Raw genomic sequence first — 15,491 nt, 5'->3', positions numbered from 1 at the left:
TTATCTTTTGTTTTAAAAAATAAAAATAAAAAGCAATTAATTAAGTATTAATAGAACTAGCTTCTATTCTTCCTGGCTTAGGGGAGACTAATCCCGTCCCTTCGTCTTCTTCTTCAAGTAGCTCTACGGAGTATGTTTGGTTGTGATCTCCGCAGTATTCCATGACATCCATCATGTTTTTAATCACAAGGTTTTTTACTTCTTTTTCGATGTCAATTTCAATTTTTATTTCTTTAATTAATTTATTACTTTCTTTATTTATTAATCCATTGATTGAAATTACTACTGGAATTATTCTGACATCTTTTAATTTTTCTATTTTCATTAGCCTATTCTTTAATTCCTTATACATATTTCTTTTTTTCCAATAGGCTCAATTAATATTGTGATCAGCCACAATAGTCATATCAAATAATAGATCAGTTTTATTCTTTTTATCTAATACATATATATCTGGTCTTTTGTGGTATTGTCCATCACTTTTAGGCATTATTTGTTTGTTCCATATCATTGTGATGTCTTTATATTGGAACACTGTTTCATATGGAGGTTTTTTATATTGAATATTTCCTGTGTATTTTCTTATCAATCAATATTATAATGCCAATATTGTCATGTTTTTCTTTTTGTGATTTATTATGATAAATACAAGATAGTAGAATGTGTTCTACTGTTGCTATCTTGTCTTTACATAGTGGGCAGTATTTCAATCTTTCATTTTTCATTATTTTTGCTTTCTTATACCCACAAAATATTGCTCCATCTTGCATTTTAGTTAATTGGAGAAATGCATTCTTTTTAATATTGATGGACTTCCATGCTTTCACTGTAGTAGTTTTATCTACTCCTTTTGACTCGAACCATCTTCTAAAGTGTCCACTTATTTGATGACACTTCCATTTTTTGATGTGTTGGTCGGTCAATAATTTCTTTATTTCTACTACTACTTCTTTTTCTTTTTTCTTTTCTATCCCTTCATTTATTATTTCTTCTATTTTTGTTTCTGGGATTTTATGACCTAGGGCTTTTTTAATTCTATTCCACATTCCTTTCTTACTGTACCATCTATCTAATATGTTATTTCCAATTTCACTTTCTCTGGTACAGTAGTACATCACTGTTCTTACTAATTCAATAACATATTCGTCCCTTATATTTATTAATCATTCATTTCTTCTTGAGGGACATACAACCTATCTTTGGAGTTTCACCATTGTATTTTGCCTTTCTTAAGTATTTTCTTATCTCCAAATCAATTTTGTCTAGGTCAGTTATTTTCCAATTTACAACTGATGCTGAATATCTGAAAATAGGGATTACTTCATTGTTTATTCTAGTAATATATCTTATATTACTACTTTCATCAGTGTTTATTTCTTCCATCTTCTTCATCATTTTTTCTTTGATGGTTTTACAATTGAAGGTGTCATCAATTTCATCGGACTGCCATATTCCTAAGTATTTATACAAGTCCTCACCTTCAATGACTGGGATGTTTTGCATTCCATTTGGTATTTCTTTAATGTTTTTTAATACCAATCCTGATTTTTTCTCATTCATTTCCATCCCTATTCCACTTATTATTTCTTTAATTTCATTGTGGATTATTCCCATTTCTTCACTACTTTGCGTCATTATTCTCAAATCATCCATATATAATGTGTGATTTGCTTTTGGGAATTTCTCTTCGATGATTTGTGAAATTACATTCATCTGAATGATGAAGAGTAGAGGGGATAAGGAATCACCTTGTAAAATTCCTCTATTTAATTTAATACTACCTAGATATTCATTAAATTTATAGCCGATGAATATCTTCCATCTAGTCATTATACTTTCAATTATGTCAATGATGACACCCTCTACATTAAAATACTTTAATGATTCAATTACCCATTCGTGGTTTACTGTGTCATATGCTTTCTTAATGTCATAATATGACTCCACATATTTTGGGTATTTCTCTTCTTTCTGCTGCTTCATCATATAACTATTAATTATTCCTTCTTTAGCAGCTAAAGATTGCAACTTACATCCCAATTGGTTGCTACTGATTTTAAATGATTCACAATTCATGTTAAGTCTTCTGTGAATCTTTTCTTTTAATATGGAGGTAAATACTTTCATAATTACATTTGTACAACTGATAGGACGATAATTAGTGACATTATTCATATCAATTTGTGGATTAATAAAGTTCTTCCACTTACCATGTCTAATGGGATGTTTTCGGGGAAGTTTAACCATTCATTGAAGATACTGAGAATGGCTTCTCTTGATGATGACATCCTTTTCCAATAATACCCATATATAGTGTCTATTCCTGGTGCTTTCCAGTTACTTATTTTCATTATACTTAAATTTAATTCATTTATTGTTATTATGACACTATCATAATTTCTATATCTTTCATTCCACAAGATGATTTGTTTTATTTTCCAATTTTCTTTATTTAATATCACCTGTGTTTCGTATAACAATTTCATGTATTCTAAAGTAATATCGTTATTTGGGTATATTTCATTTTTGGGGTCTTTTTTCCTTATTCTAATTTTCTTGTTAGAATCAAACATGATTTTATTTGTATTGATTCTGACTATTGCATCTTTATTAAATTTAATTCTTTCTTTTATCATTGTCATCATATATTTTATGTATTTTATTCTTTCTAGTGCTTTAACTTTTATTCCTTCTTCATCATGTTCATTTAATTTCATGATGCACTTTATTCTGTACCATTTCCTTCCCTTGACCAAATCTTCTAGTCTATTTATTTTCTTTAGGATTTCTTTAATTTCATCAAATTTATCTCTTATTATTTTATTTTGGAGATAGAGGTGCATACACATTGAAATATTCTTCATATCATCTTGCAGATAATCCATTCTGCTTCATGATTATACTCATCTATTATTAATTTCCCTTATTAATTCATCAGTTTCTTTTCTTTTCCAGTAGTAATTAATGTTTGAACATTTTTCTACTTTCATTTCTTTCACTTTATTGATGAGAGTGTTAAGATATTCTTCATCAATTTCAGTAGAATTATTCTTTAATATGATGTTTTTTATTATTGAATTACACTCTACTCTTCCTTCCATTATATCATTTACTTTCACTTTAATGTACCGTTTAGTGCTTTCTTTTATTTTATGTGATATTTTAATATATTTAATATATTCTTTTTCATTATTGACATTGATGTTTGTCACTTTTATTATACTTTCAATTTGTTCCCATCTTAATTTCTTATATAATTTCTTATTCAACCAATTAATTCAAAACAATACAACACTTCATTTAAAATTTGATTTCTTTGGTTTGTTGTATTTCTTGTCTGATTATCATCTCTTGTTTTTTTGACAATCAGTGCTTTGCTTTCCTCTTCGATTTCCACTACTGTCTTTTTCATAGGAGTAGTTTCGTTCATCTCCATCGTTCCTGATGATGCTTTCCTCAATACTGGTTGTGTATTTATCACAAGTGTCATCGTTTTCTTCTTCTCTAATTCCTTCTGTGAGATAAAATTTTCAATATCATCTTGTTGTTTTGATATTATTTGTTTTTGTGCTTCATTTTCTTTTTGTGTGTTGTCTAATTCTTCTCTTGTTATTTCTGCAATTTCTTGGTTTTTAATTGCAATTTCTTGATACTCAGAGATTTGTTTTTCTTTATCTCTTATTTCTTTCTTTAATTCTTCAGTGTTTTTTTCTATCATTTCAATCTTCTTCTCTAGTGTGTTTGTATTTTGTTCTAGTATCTTGTTTCTCTTTTTCAACTTTTCAATTTCTTCTTTCATTTCTTCATTTTCTTTTTCAATCTTCTTTTTATTAGCTTGGATGCTTCGGATTTTTTCTTCTTTATTATTTACTTCTGTGATTTTCTTTCCTTCTATCTCATTTATTTTTCCTTGTAATTTTAAATTTCTTTCTTCTAATTTTTCATTTTCTTTCTTCATTTCTTCATAATTCGTTTGAATCTTTCTATTTTGTGTTTTCATTTCTGTAATTTCTTCTTCAAATTCTTTCCTAACTATTTCTTTTGCTTTTCTCATCATTTCTTCTGAGATGGCTTGTTCTTCTTCCATTCTTTTCATACTTAATTCTTTAAGTTTTCCTTGTAATTCAGTAATTTGATTTTTCAGAGCAAGTATTTCTTCTTTTTCTTTTTCTTCTTCTATCTTTTCTTCTTTATTTTTTGTTTCTTCTTGTACTTTCTTTATACTTTCTGTTTCATTTATTATTCTTGCAATTTTACATCTATCATTCATTTCTTTAATTGGGTTTTTGTTTTTAATTTCTTCTTCATTTGTTTTAATGTCTTTTTCCTCCCAATCTTTTGTTTTTTCTTTAAACTCTTCTTTCGTTTTTTCAATTATCTTTTTCTTTTTAATTGAATATACTTCTTGGAGGATATCATACCATCTTTTCTTCTTACCTTCATATTTTTTAAGTATTTCTTCGTATTCTCCTTCATTCCATTCATTTGTTATTTTTTTTATTCTTTCTTGTATCTCTTTTATTGTTAGCCATTTGTATTTGTTATTTGTATAATCTTTATTGTTATTGTATTTACCTTGTTTTTTATTTGTTTTTCTTTGTGTCTTTCGTCTTCTAAACCCTTTTTCCTTGATGTATCGTTTACCTTTATTATTATAATTGTTATGCCATTTATTGCTATTGACATTTCTTTTTTTGTTGTATGACCTTATATTTCTATGTCTTGTTTGCTTTTCTTTACAAGACCCTAAGGTTTTACACAATAGCCATGGCATTAAAATTTGTTGTATTTCCTGCATTGGAAAAGGATCTCGTTTTAAAAAATAAAAATAAACCAAGAAAAAAAAACTAAAAACAAGACTCAAAAATCAAAAATGAAATTATTGGTATATGTTTCACTCATCATTTTTTCTTTTGGTATTGTTGTTAATAAAACTAAAAAGATTAAGCTGTATTCTGTTTGTCTTTCTTTTTCATCCTTTTTTATACCTACACTCACTTATAGAAAACAAAACAAAATACTTGCCAAAAAGAACAGTGTTCTATTCCATATATTTCTCAAACTTCATTTGACTGTTCTAATGAAGCAAGTGCAAGTGGGTTGTTAAGCAAAGGGGAATTTACTATTGATGATTTGATAGAAGCTATGTACTTTTATGGAACAACAATAGACCTTGTAGGATCATTAAATAAAGACGCCTTTAGCCCACCCTCTTTTATTGTTGTTAAAGTGAATAATAAGCCTGTTAGATTTGGGGTTATAAATGAAGATTATTTAAAATGTAGATCTGAAGAGTGTTGTATGAGAAGATACAGTGAATCAACAACAGACAGTATTGTCAGAAGAGGAAAAAATATATTTTCAATTGAGAGTCAAAGTAATGTTATATGCATTTCTTCTATAGAGATTAAGTTTAATTATGGAATACAATTACCTGATATTATTACGCTAACACCATCATGTGGTCCTATAGAAGGGAATACAACGATTCAAGTATTTGGGAATAATTTTCAAGAAGAAGGAAAACAATATTATTGTTGGTTTGGGAATGAAAAAAGTAAATTTGATGTAATAAATTCTACATTTGGAAATTGTTTAAGTCCAAATATTAATAAAATTCATTCATATCAATTTCATGTTGGATATGAAGATGATGGAAATATTAAATCAAACGTCGAGTTTGAATATTATAATTGTTCGATAATGAAAGCAGAAAATCAAAATTATCAAGAAAAACAAATTATTATGGTTAATGGAAATGGATTTATTGACACTAAAAGTATTTATTGTAAATTAGAAGAGACTAACTATAGCAAACTATCACCTATTATTTTAAAAGCAGAGTATATTGATCAAAATACAATAATATGTCAAATAAATAATATGGATGAAATTAAAAACAAAAAGTATTTTCTTAGTATTTCATTAAATAATGTTGACTATATTAAATACAACACAAGCGTTTTAATTAAACCTGAAGTTCAATATTATAGCATTGAATGGATCATTATTCTAATAATATTGACAATAACTATTATTATTCTTCTATCAATAGTTACTGTTGGTGTTTTATTTATAAAGAAACAATCTCAACAAGAATCGGTTGATCAAACAATCTCAACAAAAGAGATAGTTTGTGATAAAATTATTGGAAGAGGTAGTTTCGGGGATGTATGGAGTGCTAGTTGGAAAGGTCAAGAAATAGCTGTAAAACTCATTCCTATTGAAAGGGTAGAAAAGAAAAATATTGAAGAAGTTACTAAAGAAGTTAAACTTATGAAATCACTAAGACATCCTTGTATTCTTCAATTCTTTGGAAGTGGAATGGATAATAATTTTATGCTTATAGCAATGGAACTAATGCAAAATGGTACTGTTAGAGAAATATTAAATAATAGTTGTATTAATTTAACTATAGAAAATAAATTAAGAATGCTTAAAGACACTGCTAGTGGAATGTTTTATCTTCATCACTGTAAACCACCAATTCTTCATAGAGACCTTAAAACTAATAATTTACTTGTTAATGATAATTGGTGTGTAAAAGTCAGTGATTTTGGATTATCAACTCCTTTACTTGGTAAAGAAATTAACACAACAAATCTTTGTGGTACATTAGCATGGATTGCTCCAGAAATTTTACAAAATAAACCATTTGGTATTAAAAGTGATGTATATTCTTTTGGTATTGTTATGTGGGAAATTCTTACTCGAAAAAGACCATACTCTAAACTTACTCCATATCAGATAATGCTTAGTGTCAGCCAAAAAGGATCTAGACCTAAAATTCCAAAAAAACTTGCAACTAATGAAATAAATAAAAAATATATTGAACTAATGGAACGTTGCTGGGATGAATTACCTGAAAGTCGTCCTTTGTTTGATGAAATTATTGATATTTTGACTGATTTAATAGAAATGACAAAATTTTGTTAATAAATGTTATATATAATCAAAATTTATTTCTTTTTCATTTAAGGAATTTAAAGTACTAAATTTTTATTTATAGATCCAAAAAAGAAGAAAAGAGAAAAATCTAGAGAAAATGAAAAGAAAAAAAGAAAAAGGATTTTTGAGATTCAAAGATGTCTGCTGAACAAACTGCAACATTAACTGTTTGTCTATTTTTTAGTATTAAAAATTAAGGTAAAATGAAAGGTAAATAAATGAATAAACGAAAAAAATATTAATAAAATAGTATGAATTTGAAAGTATTGCAAAGAAATTGGACTATTTACAACATTTAACTAAAGGCTATGCTTCTCTCTTCCAACAAAGAGGAAATACTGAAATTGAATATGCTAAACATTTGATTCAACAATGTTCAACTCCTATGAGAGTTGGAACCCTTTTATTAAAAAAAGAAGTTCCATTAGACTCTCTTGAAAATACTATGAAGAGTGCTTTAACTGCATTTAATACAGAAACATTAAAAGTTGCTCAAAGACATAATGAAATGGGTGTTATTTTTATTGAACAAGTTTCTAAGCCATTAGAAAATTTACAACGCACACTTGAATTGAACAGAAAAAGAATTGTTAATGAATATCTTGTAAAACACAAGAACCATCAATTATTAATTAAGAATGCTGAGAAGAGTGCTGAACAATATAAAAAGGCTGTTAATGAATTGAAACAAATTACCTCTCAATTAAATACTGCAATGACACAAAATGTAACTATGGTAGATAAATTAGTAGCTAGAAAACAACAAGCTGTTACTCGTGTACAAACAGCTGAAAATAACTATAAACAAGCAGTTGAAAAAGCCAATGCTTTTGGAGAAGAAATGTATGGTGAGCCAGTAAAAAAGATTAATGAAAGTGCCATTGAATTAATTAAGAATCAATTTGATAGTGCTAAAAATGTTTTTGGTATTGTTGCTACTCAATTAACTGAAATTGTACCAATTGAAGATGAAGCCTATAAAACACTTAAAACAGAAGTTGATAAGATGAGTTATGAAGAAGACTTAGAACAATTCGTTAAGGCTAATGCTAATGTTCACTCTGCTTATGTTCTTTCTGTTGAACTTGATACTACCTTAAATGAAACACCTGAAGACAATTTTGTTAATGCTCCAATTAATACTGAAACTCCAGCCACAACAGACTCTACCACTGGAACAGAAAAGAAAGAAGAAGAGAAACCAGTTGAAGAAGAAAAGAAAGAAGAAGAGAAACCAGTTGAAGAAGAAAAGAAAGAAGAAGAGAAACCAGTTGAAGAAGAAAAGAAAGAAGAAGAAAAACCAGTTGAAGAAGAAAAGAAAGAAGAAAAACCAGCTGAGGAAGAAAAGAAAGAGTAAGAGCAAACCTCTTTTATTCGATTGAACAATAATGATCAATTGAGACAATTTTCTTTAATAATTATCATAGAGTTATTATTTATTTTTTTTAATAAGTAGTTAATAATTATAGTTTGTTGCTTGAGGTAAATTATTTCAATGTCTTTGGTATTAGTAGAAAAACACAGCACATACTTTCTCTTGTCATGACTAATTTGTTAGTGATAAATAGTAGGAATGTAATTATTTTATCTTTTATGATGTTAGACTTTTCATTTGAAATGAATGGTTTATATCTCATATATTTCCTTGAAATAATTAAACCTTCTTTGCTTTATTAACAAAATAATAGAAATTTCTTCCAGTGAAATGAAAAATCAAATTCAAACTATTCATGTAACTTTGCTCAATCAAATAAATATCTAAAAATAAAAGCTGAGACTTTTGAAGAAAAGGAAACAAAAACTTAAAATATGACAAACTGAAAAGATAAAATTATAATTTCACGATGAGACCATCTCATCAATCAGTTTGTTATTTTATTTAAAAGTGTTCTTTTAAATTTTGTTCATTAACGGAGTATAGCCACTTCAATGGATCAATGAACAAGCCAAAATCAACTTGACTAGTTTTAAATCATTGGAGGATGGAGTTGTTTTTGTTCAATTAGTTAACAACCTAACAAATACTAAAGTTGCTTTCAGTGCTCAACCTAAAAATATTTTTCAACGTATAGAAAATTTTAGTGTAGCTTTTGCAACCATTAGGAACAAGTTCAAACATGATTGTACAGAAAATATTATGAGAATGGTTTCTGGGGATGAAGAGGAAATAGCTAAATTTGCTTCAACTTTACAACAAGTTTGGACTGTAAAAAATAAACCAAAAGTGAGTAAATTTGAACCGTTCCATTTTAAAAAGAAGAATGAAAGAACAATAACACATAATACTAATAATACTGTAATAATGAAAAAACCTTCTAAACAATCTATTGTACAAGTTAATGAAATGGATTCAATTAAAAAGGAGAGTATAAAAGAAAATAGTAGTAGTAGTTCTATTTCAAATGAAGAAGGAAAAGGGTATGAATTTACTGGAGATGAAGAGATTCTTATTGATGAGATAAAAAGAAAAATGAATCGATTTAGAAGAGCCAGTGATCCAAGAGAAATGCAAGTTGTTACTGATGTTGACTTGTATAGTAAAAGGTCTAGAAAAACAATTTGTTTTGGAAAAATTAAGAATGAACAAGTTGGAGAAAGTGCTGAATGTATTGAGTCAAGTGGAACTACAACTACAGAAGGAATAAGTAGTGAAGAAAATGAGAGTGAAGGTTTATCTTGTAGAGACCAAAGCACTGAAAGACTCAGCTCAAGTGAACTAAAAATTGAAGAGAAAAAATTACGACCGAGTCTTCAAGGGAAACTTCATAGGAGAAAAACTACAAGGTTCAGTGCTGAGTTTGGAAAAGAACTTCAAGAGGCTCTTTTAAGACAACACAATGAACATGAACTACGGGTATTTAATGAAGACCAATTTAAAAATGTACTTAAAGAACTTCATGAAAAAAGAAAGCAAAAAGATGATGTTGTGTTATTAAAGAAATGTGGAGAAAAACAAGCTATTTCAGTGAAAATGAAACCTAATGGAAGGAATATTTCTCCAAAGAAAGAAGTTCCACCACTCTGTATTAATTCAATGATACAAACAATCTCATATAATAGAGAGATACCTATTCGAAGAAGAACACAAAGAAGGCAATCATGTGCATTGGCTATTGATGAAGTACATGAAATACAAAAAGTTATTGGAGTTGAAAAGAATTGGAATGAGAAAATATATACTGAACAAGACATAGTTCTAGTTAAAGAGATTCAATGGTTAATCAGAAACAGAGAAGCTCATAAAAATGGAATAAAAATTATAAAAAGAATGAAAGAAAGAAAAGGGGCTGTTTTAGAATTAATGAAAAATGAGAAATATTTTTTGGAAAATATGGAAATCTTAAAAGAAAGTCTTGAAGTACTTAAGAGTAATGGAGGAGGAAGTATATTTGCTCTTGCACAAGAATATAGGAAGAAAGTTGTTGAAGTAACAGAAGAATTAAAGAATAAGTTAGAAGAAATTATTTGTAAGAAAAAAGAAGTATATGGCAATGGAATTGCTCAATGTTTCATAAAGGAATTTGGTAAATTTGAAGAATATGCATATTTCATTAATTTGTATAAAAGAATAATGAATGACTATGAAGAGATTATGAAAAAACAAAGTGAAAAAATGCCAATTTATGAATATATGTTAAAATTAAAAATTAAAAAACAAACAGATTTAGACTCATTAAGTTCTATGCCGTTTCAACATATTATGAGATATAAAATACAACTAAATAGAATTATGGAAACATTACCAAAATATGATTCAAGAATGAAGGAATATGAACAAGCAAATCAAATTGTTGGAGATGTTATTTATAATGTTAATAATCAATATAAAAGTTTTGCTCAATCAACAGAGTTAAATGAAATTATTGAAAGACTATCAATTAAAATAGATAAAACATTATTTGGAAGAACAGTTTTATCAATAGAAAATGGTAATATTATTAAAGTTAAATCAAAAGATATTTTTAAAGGGAAGTATAAAGGAAAAACAAAAAAATGTGTTATTCTTATTATTTCTGATGCTATTTTATTTATTGTTAATAAATCATTAACTGATTTAAGTGAAGTACATCTTTCAGATATTTCAGAGAAGAAAAAAGTATTAGTAGAAAATATATTTTATTTTGATAATCTTGTTTTAATGCCATTTAGTTCACATGAACTCCATATTTATAATAATAAAGAAGATTATTTAATAAAATTTTCTAATACAAAGGAAATGACATGTTTTATAAATACAATAGAAGAAATGATAACTAATTTATGGATTAGATACAGTTCAGTATTAAAGTCAATCAAAACAGATAAATATTCATTCTTCTCGACTGAAGTAGAGGATTCATCTTTTCATTCAGATGCACTTTTAGATAAAAGTACTGTTATTCATATTGTGTTAGCTGGAATTTATTTATTCTTATACAAAAGTACTTTAGATTTTGTAAAGCAAAGGAAACCATTACATACATTTAATTTGTTTGAAACTAAAGTTTTAATTCAATGTAACGAATTAGGAGAGACAGCATTTATTACCTTTTGTGTAAATGATAAAGAGATTAAAGTTCAATTACAATCACTTCCATTAGGAATGTTGTGGATGAATTGTATGAGAAATGAAATGCAGTCATATCTTTATGCTAATAGAAATTGTCTTCCATTATTACCAAACTTACCTATAGGAATTAATCCATGGTATATATGGCAAATTATTCCAAATATTAATGAAAATGATAAATGTTTTCTTTGTGGGAAATTTAGTTCAATGGTCGATGCTCGTACTGGAAAATTTTATTGTAATGAATGTGGAAAAAAAAAAAGAGATGCTTCTTTATGTGAAACATCTAGAACTGCATTATCAGTACTTGCGTCAATAACAAAAGATTCAAGACAATTATTAGCACGCGGAAATAATATTCTTAAAGCATTACTCCAAGACCATTAAACATTGTGTTTTTAGTAATTTCAACATATATTTTTGTTTCTTTTTTTTTCTATTTCTTTTTTTAAATGAAACAATAACAACTGAAAATCATTAGAATTTATTAGAAGGTTTGTTATATTTATTCAACTAAGAATATCATATTACTTCATGACATTATTTAAACAATTCATTTTGTACTTATTTATTTCATATGGACTCTCTAAACATTTTATGTCATTTTCTGCTGGTGTTATATTTGATGTTGAAGAAGGAGAGTGTTATGAAACTCCAATAGACAAACAACCATTTATCCCTCATTTTGAGAATTACCATTTAGTTGCTTACTTATATTATGACAGTAATTGTACAAAATATTATACCAAAACCCTTTTAAGTGAAACAACATTTAGTGGATTAAATAGATTTATTTATGGAAATAATATTCCTAAAAATACTGGTGCTAATCTAAAATTAAGTTCTGATAAAAATCATGGAATTAACAATTATTGGTTAAGTGATTGTGCTGATGATGACATTAATAAAAAAAGATATATGGTTGATATTCAAAACAAAACAGTTATAAGAAAGTCTTTTGACTACTCTGATATTAACTGCACAGGAAAACCTATTCTTATTGAAACTTTTAAGTGTTATGAAGTTAATAATGATAGGTATATGGATTGTTCACGTGCTTTCCAAAATTAATTAAAGTGTGTCATTAAAATAAATTCAGTTAAAATTCCAAAATTTATCTCATTTAGTTTATTTTTTTTATTTCTTTATTAACTCTTCTATGTATTCTACATCAATCTCTTTTTTCTTTTTCTTTCTATTAATCTCTCTAATCTTTCCATTTTCTATATTATCTTCTTCTTTAGTCATGTCATCTACTTTATTATTAATGTATTCTATGTTTTCTTTTTTAATCCCTTTACTTCTTTTAACTGTTTTTATATATTCTTTGATTGTAATATCAATATTATATTCTTCTAATATTCTTTTTATTTCTTCATTTCTTCATTTCTTTTTTATTTTAATATTCATTATATTAATTCCATAACAGACGTATTCATTCTTCCTTAGTTCTGTTTCTTCTCTTCTCCTTGTTTCACTTCTTCCTCTTCTTTCTTCTCTTGTTTTTCTTCTATTATAATCATCTTCTTCTGTTCTTTCCCTATTATATTCATCGTTTCTGTCACTGATGATGCTCGTCGTATAATTGTCCCTTGTTCTGTCTCTTTCATCCTTATTCTTTTCTTCTGTCTTTGAAAATTTCTTTCTTCGTCTTCTTCGTCTTCTTCATCTTGTTCTTTAAGTAATTCTTCTACGTTTATTCATCTTTTTTTCTATTCCATTTATTAGTAATTGTGTTTTCCTTCTTTCTTTCATTAGTTTACTTTCTATCACACTTTTATCAATTTGTTCTTGTAGGTATTTGTTCTCTATTCCTTCCTTCTCCTCTAACTCTTTCTTCATTTCTTCTTCTTTTTCTATGTTTTCTTTTCTTTCTTCTTCTATTATTTTGTCTTTTTCTTCTATTTCTTTGTCTTTCATCTTTCTAATCTTCTCCATCTCTTCTTTAATCTTGTCTATCTTTTGTTTTCTTTATTTCTTCTTCTCTCTTTTTGTTGTTTTCCTTTATCTCTTTCTTTTCTTTAATCTCTTGGATTTCTTTCTCTTTTTTTGTTTCTCTAGTTTTCCTTTAAGTGTTCTGATTTTTTCTTCTTTTCTATATATTTCTATAGTATGTATGCTTTTTAGTCTTTCTATTTCTTGTTCTCTCTTTCTAGCTTCTTCTTGTTCTTCCTTTTTCTCATTATTCTTTATCTCTTTTTGTTTTTGTATTTCTTCTTCTTTGCTCTTTATCGTCATTTCTAACTCTTTTTTTTTCTTTCTCAAATGTTATCTTCATTTTCATTATCTCTTCCTCAAATTCTTTAGTATTTTTTCCTTTTTCTTCTTCATACTTTTCTATTATTGTTTGTTTCTCTTCTTCTTTTCTTTCTTTTGAATCTCTTTTTTTCTTGCATTATTTCTTCTTTCTTGTCTACTATTTCCATTGGTGTTTTTTCTTTTACCTCTGTTGTTATCTCCAACTTCTCTTTAACTAGTCTCTCTATTTCTTCAAATCTTTTCATCCATTTTTGTATTGTTTTTGTATTTTCTTCTTTCCTTTTATTCTTCCATCCTTGTTCTTTCTTATAATATCCTTTATTCTTATATCTTCTTCTTCTTCCAAACCGTTCATTTCGATGATAATATTTGTTAACCCTTCTTCTAGGATTATAATAATTTTGGTTATAGTATTTTCTGTAATAACCTGAGTATTTTGATGTTTTGTTGAAAGTGTTATTAGGGTGATAGTGCTTCTTATAGTAGTAGTTATTGAACATTTTATGACCATTCTTCCTTTGATAGTGATTATTATAATTATGGTTTCTAATGCGTTTTTTAACTCTATTTCTTGTTGGGTAACTTTGTTGATAAAATCTTAGTGGTATTTTGGTGCTGTTCAATTGAAGTAAGAAGATGACATATAATAATATAATAAGAGAAATAATGATAAAAAGAAAATATATAAATATAATAATAATAAAAGAATAAAAAGAATATACATAAGTAAATATGATTCATCAAATCATCTATTTCATTAATATTTCATACAAAATGAATACAATTGATTATAAAATATAAACATAAATATTTATATATTCTGTATTTATCATACTTTTTATTTTTTTTAGAAGCAAAATATAATAAATGGAAAATTCTAATAATGCAAATTATTTTGCATCTTTTTTCATTTTTGTAATTTATTTAGATGCATTATTTCTTTGCTTATTTTTGTGCTCAATACTTTCATTCAACGTTATTTATTGATATTATTTTATCACTTTTAATTTTATATTATTTTGAATTATCATAAATTGAAAATGACGTGTCTTTATTTAATAAGAAATGAACTATCATTTGTATTTCTGTATTTTTTATTTTTTGGTATTATATTATTCTTTCTATTATTTGTAGAATTTATTATTATACATTTCTTAGAATAGGATTATTATATTATTTCTATTCATTTCTATATATTCAAATGAATAATACAAATAACAAATGAATAAGAATGATGATTCATTTTAATTTAATTATATGAATATTTCATTTATTTACATTTTGATTTGTTATGTTGATTCAATTAATACAACACTCTATTCTTTATTAATCTACATATTAAATTATTTTATCATTCATTTTTATTGTTATAATAATTCTCTTCTTGTTGAAATATCATTTAACGCCTTTTCATAAACAAAAAATAAATAAATAAATATGAATGAGAAATACTCATACATCAATCTATTAAAATGAAATAAATAATCAACTCAATAATATTAATATTATAAAAGAAATAAAATGAGTATTAAATTTAATGAATGATAATATATAATGATGTTTTATTCTTCATTTCATTAATTAAATAAATTGATAAAATAGCTAAATGAATAATCATAAAACTAATACAATAAAAACACGGAATGAATATTTCAGATTGAGTATAAATAGATAATATCATTTATAAGGGTACGAAAATTAGCAAAGAAAAAATGCATCTAAATAATTTACAAAA

At 26.3% G+C, this 15,491-nt stretch overlaps 4 protein-coding genes across 4 annotated transcripts, besides 2 other annotated features; all 4 read left to right on the top strand.

Moving 5' to 3' along the window:
* Positions 1-26: 26 nt before the first annotated feature.
* Positions 27-4,811: a repeat region.
* A 62-nt stretch (positions 4,812-4,873) lies between these two features.
* On the top strand, positions 4,874-6,936 carry EHI_065500 (protein kinase, putative; the record flags this gene model as incomplete). Its single annotated transcript, XM_643494.2, has 2 exons — positions 4,874-4,957; positions 5,005-6,936. 2 exons carry the CDS (start codon positions 4,874-4,876, stop codon positions 6,934-6,936), a joined length of 2,016 nt encoding a protein of 671 aa, XP_648586.2.
* Positions 6,937-7,085: 149 nt separating this feature from the next.
* Positions 7,086-8,305, top strand: EHI_065490 (uncharacterized protein; the record flags this gene model as incomplete). The annotated part of the gene is made up of 2 exons (XM_001913599.1): positions 7,086-7,115; positions 7,199-8,305. The coding sequence occupies 2 exons, from the start codon at positions 7,086-7,088 to the stop codon at positions 8,303-8,305; spliced, it is 1,137 nt and encodes a 378-aa protein (XP_001913634.1).
* A 780-nt stretch (positions 8,306-9,085) lies between these two features.
* On the top strand, positions 9,086-11,884 carry EHI_065480 (uncharacterized protein; the record flags this gene model as incomplete). The annotated part of the gene is made up of 1 exon (XM_001913598.1): positions 9,086-11,884. The coding sequence occupies one exon, from the start codon at positions 9,086-9,088 to the stop codon at positions 11,882-11,884; it is 2,799 nt and encodes a 932-aa protein (XP_001913633.1).
* A 210-nt stretch (positions 11,885-12,094) lies between these two features.
* Positions 12,095-12,568, top strand: EHI_065470 (uncharacterized protein; the record flags this gene model as incomplete). Its single annotated transcript, XM_643493.2, has 1 exon — positions 12,095-12,568. One exon carries the CDS (start codon positions 12,095-12,097, stop codon positions 12,566-12,568), a length of 474 nt encoding a protein of 157 aa, XP_648585.2.
* Positions 12,569-12,619: 51 nt separating this feature from the next.
* Positions 12,620-14,355: a repeat region.
* Positions 14,356-15,491: the final 1,136 nt, after the last annotated feature.

The sequence above is a fragment of the Entamoeba histolytica genome, genomic scaffold, assembly GCF_000208925.1.
Source record: "Entamoeba histolytica HM-1:IMSS scf_1104750517267 genomic scaffold, whole genome shotgun sequence".
Classification (NCBI taxonomy): domain Eukaryota; phylum Evosea; order Mastigamoebida; family Endamoebidae; genus Entamoeba; species Entamoeba histolytica.
Note: the sequence above shows the minus strand (reverse complement) of the source record. Positions and strands in the feature narration are given on the sequence as shown.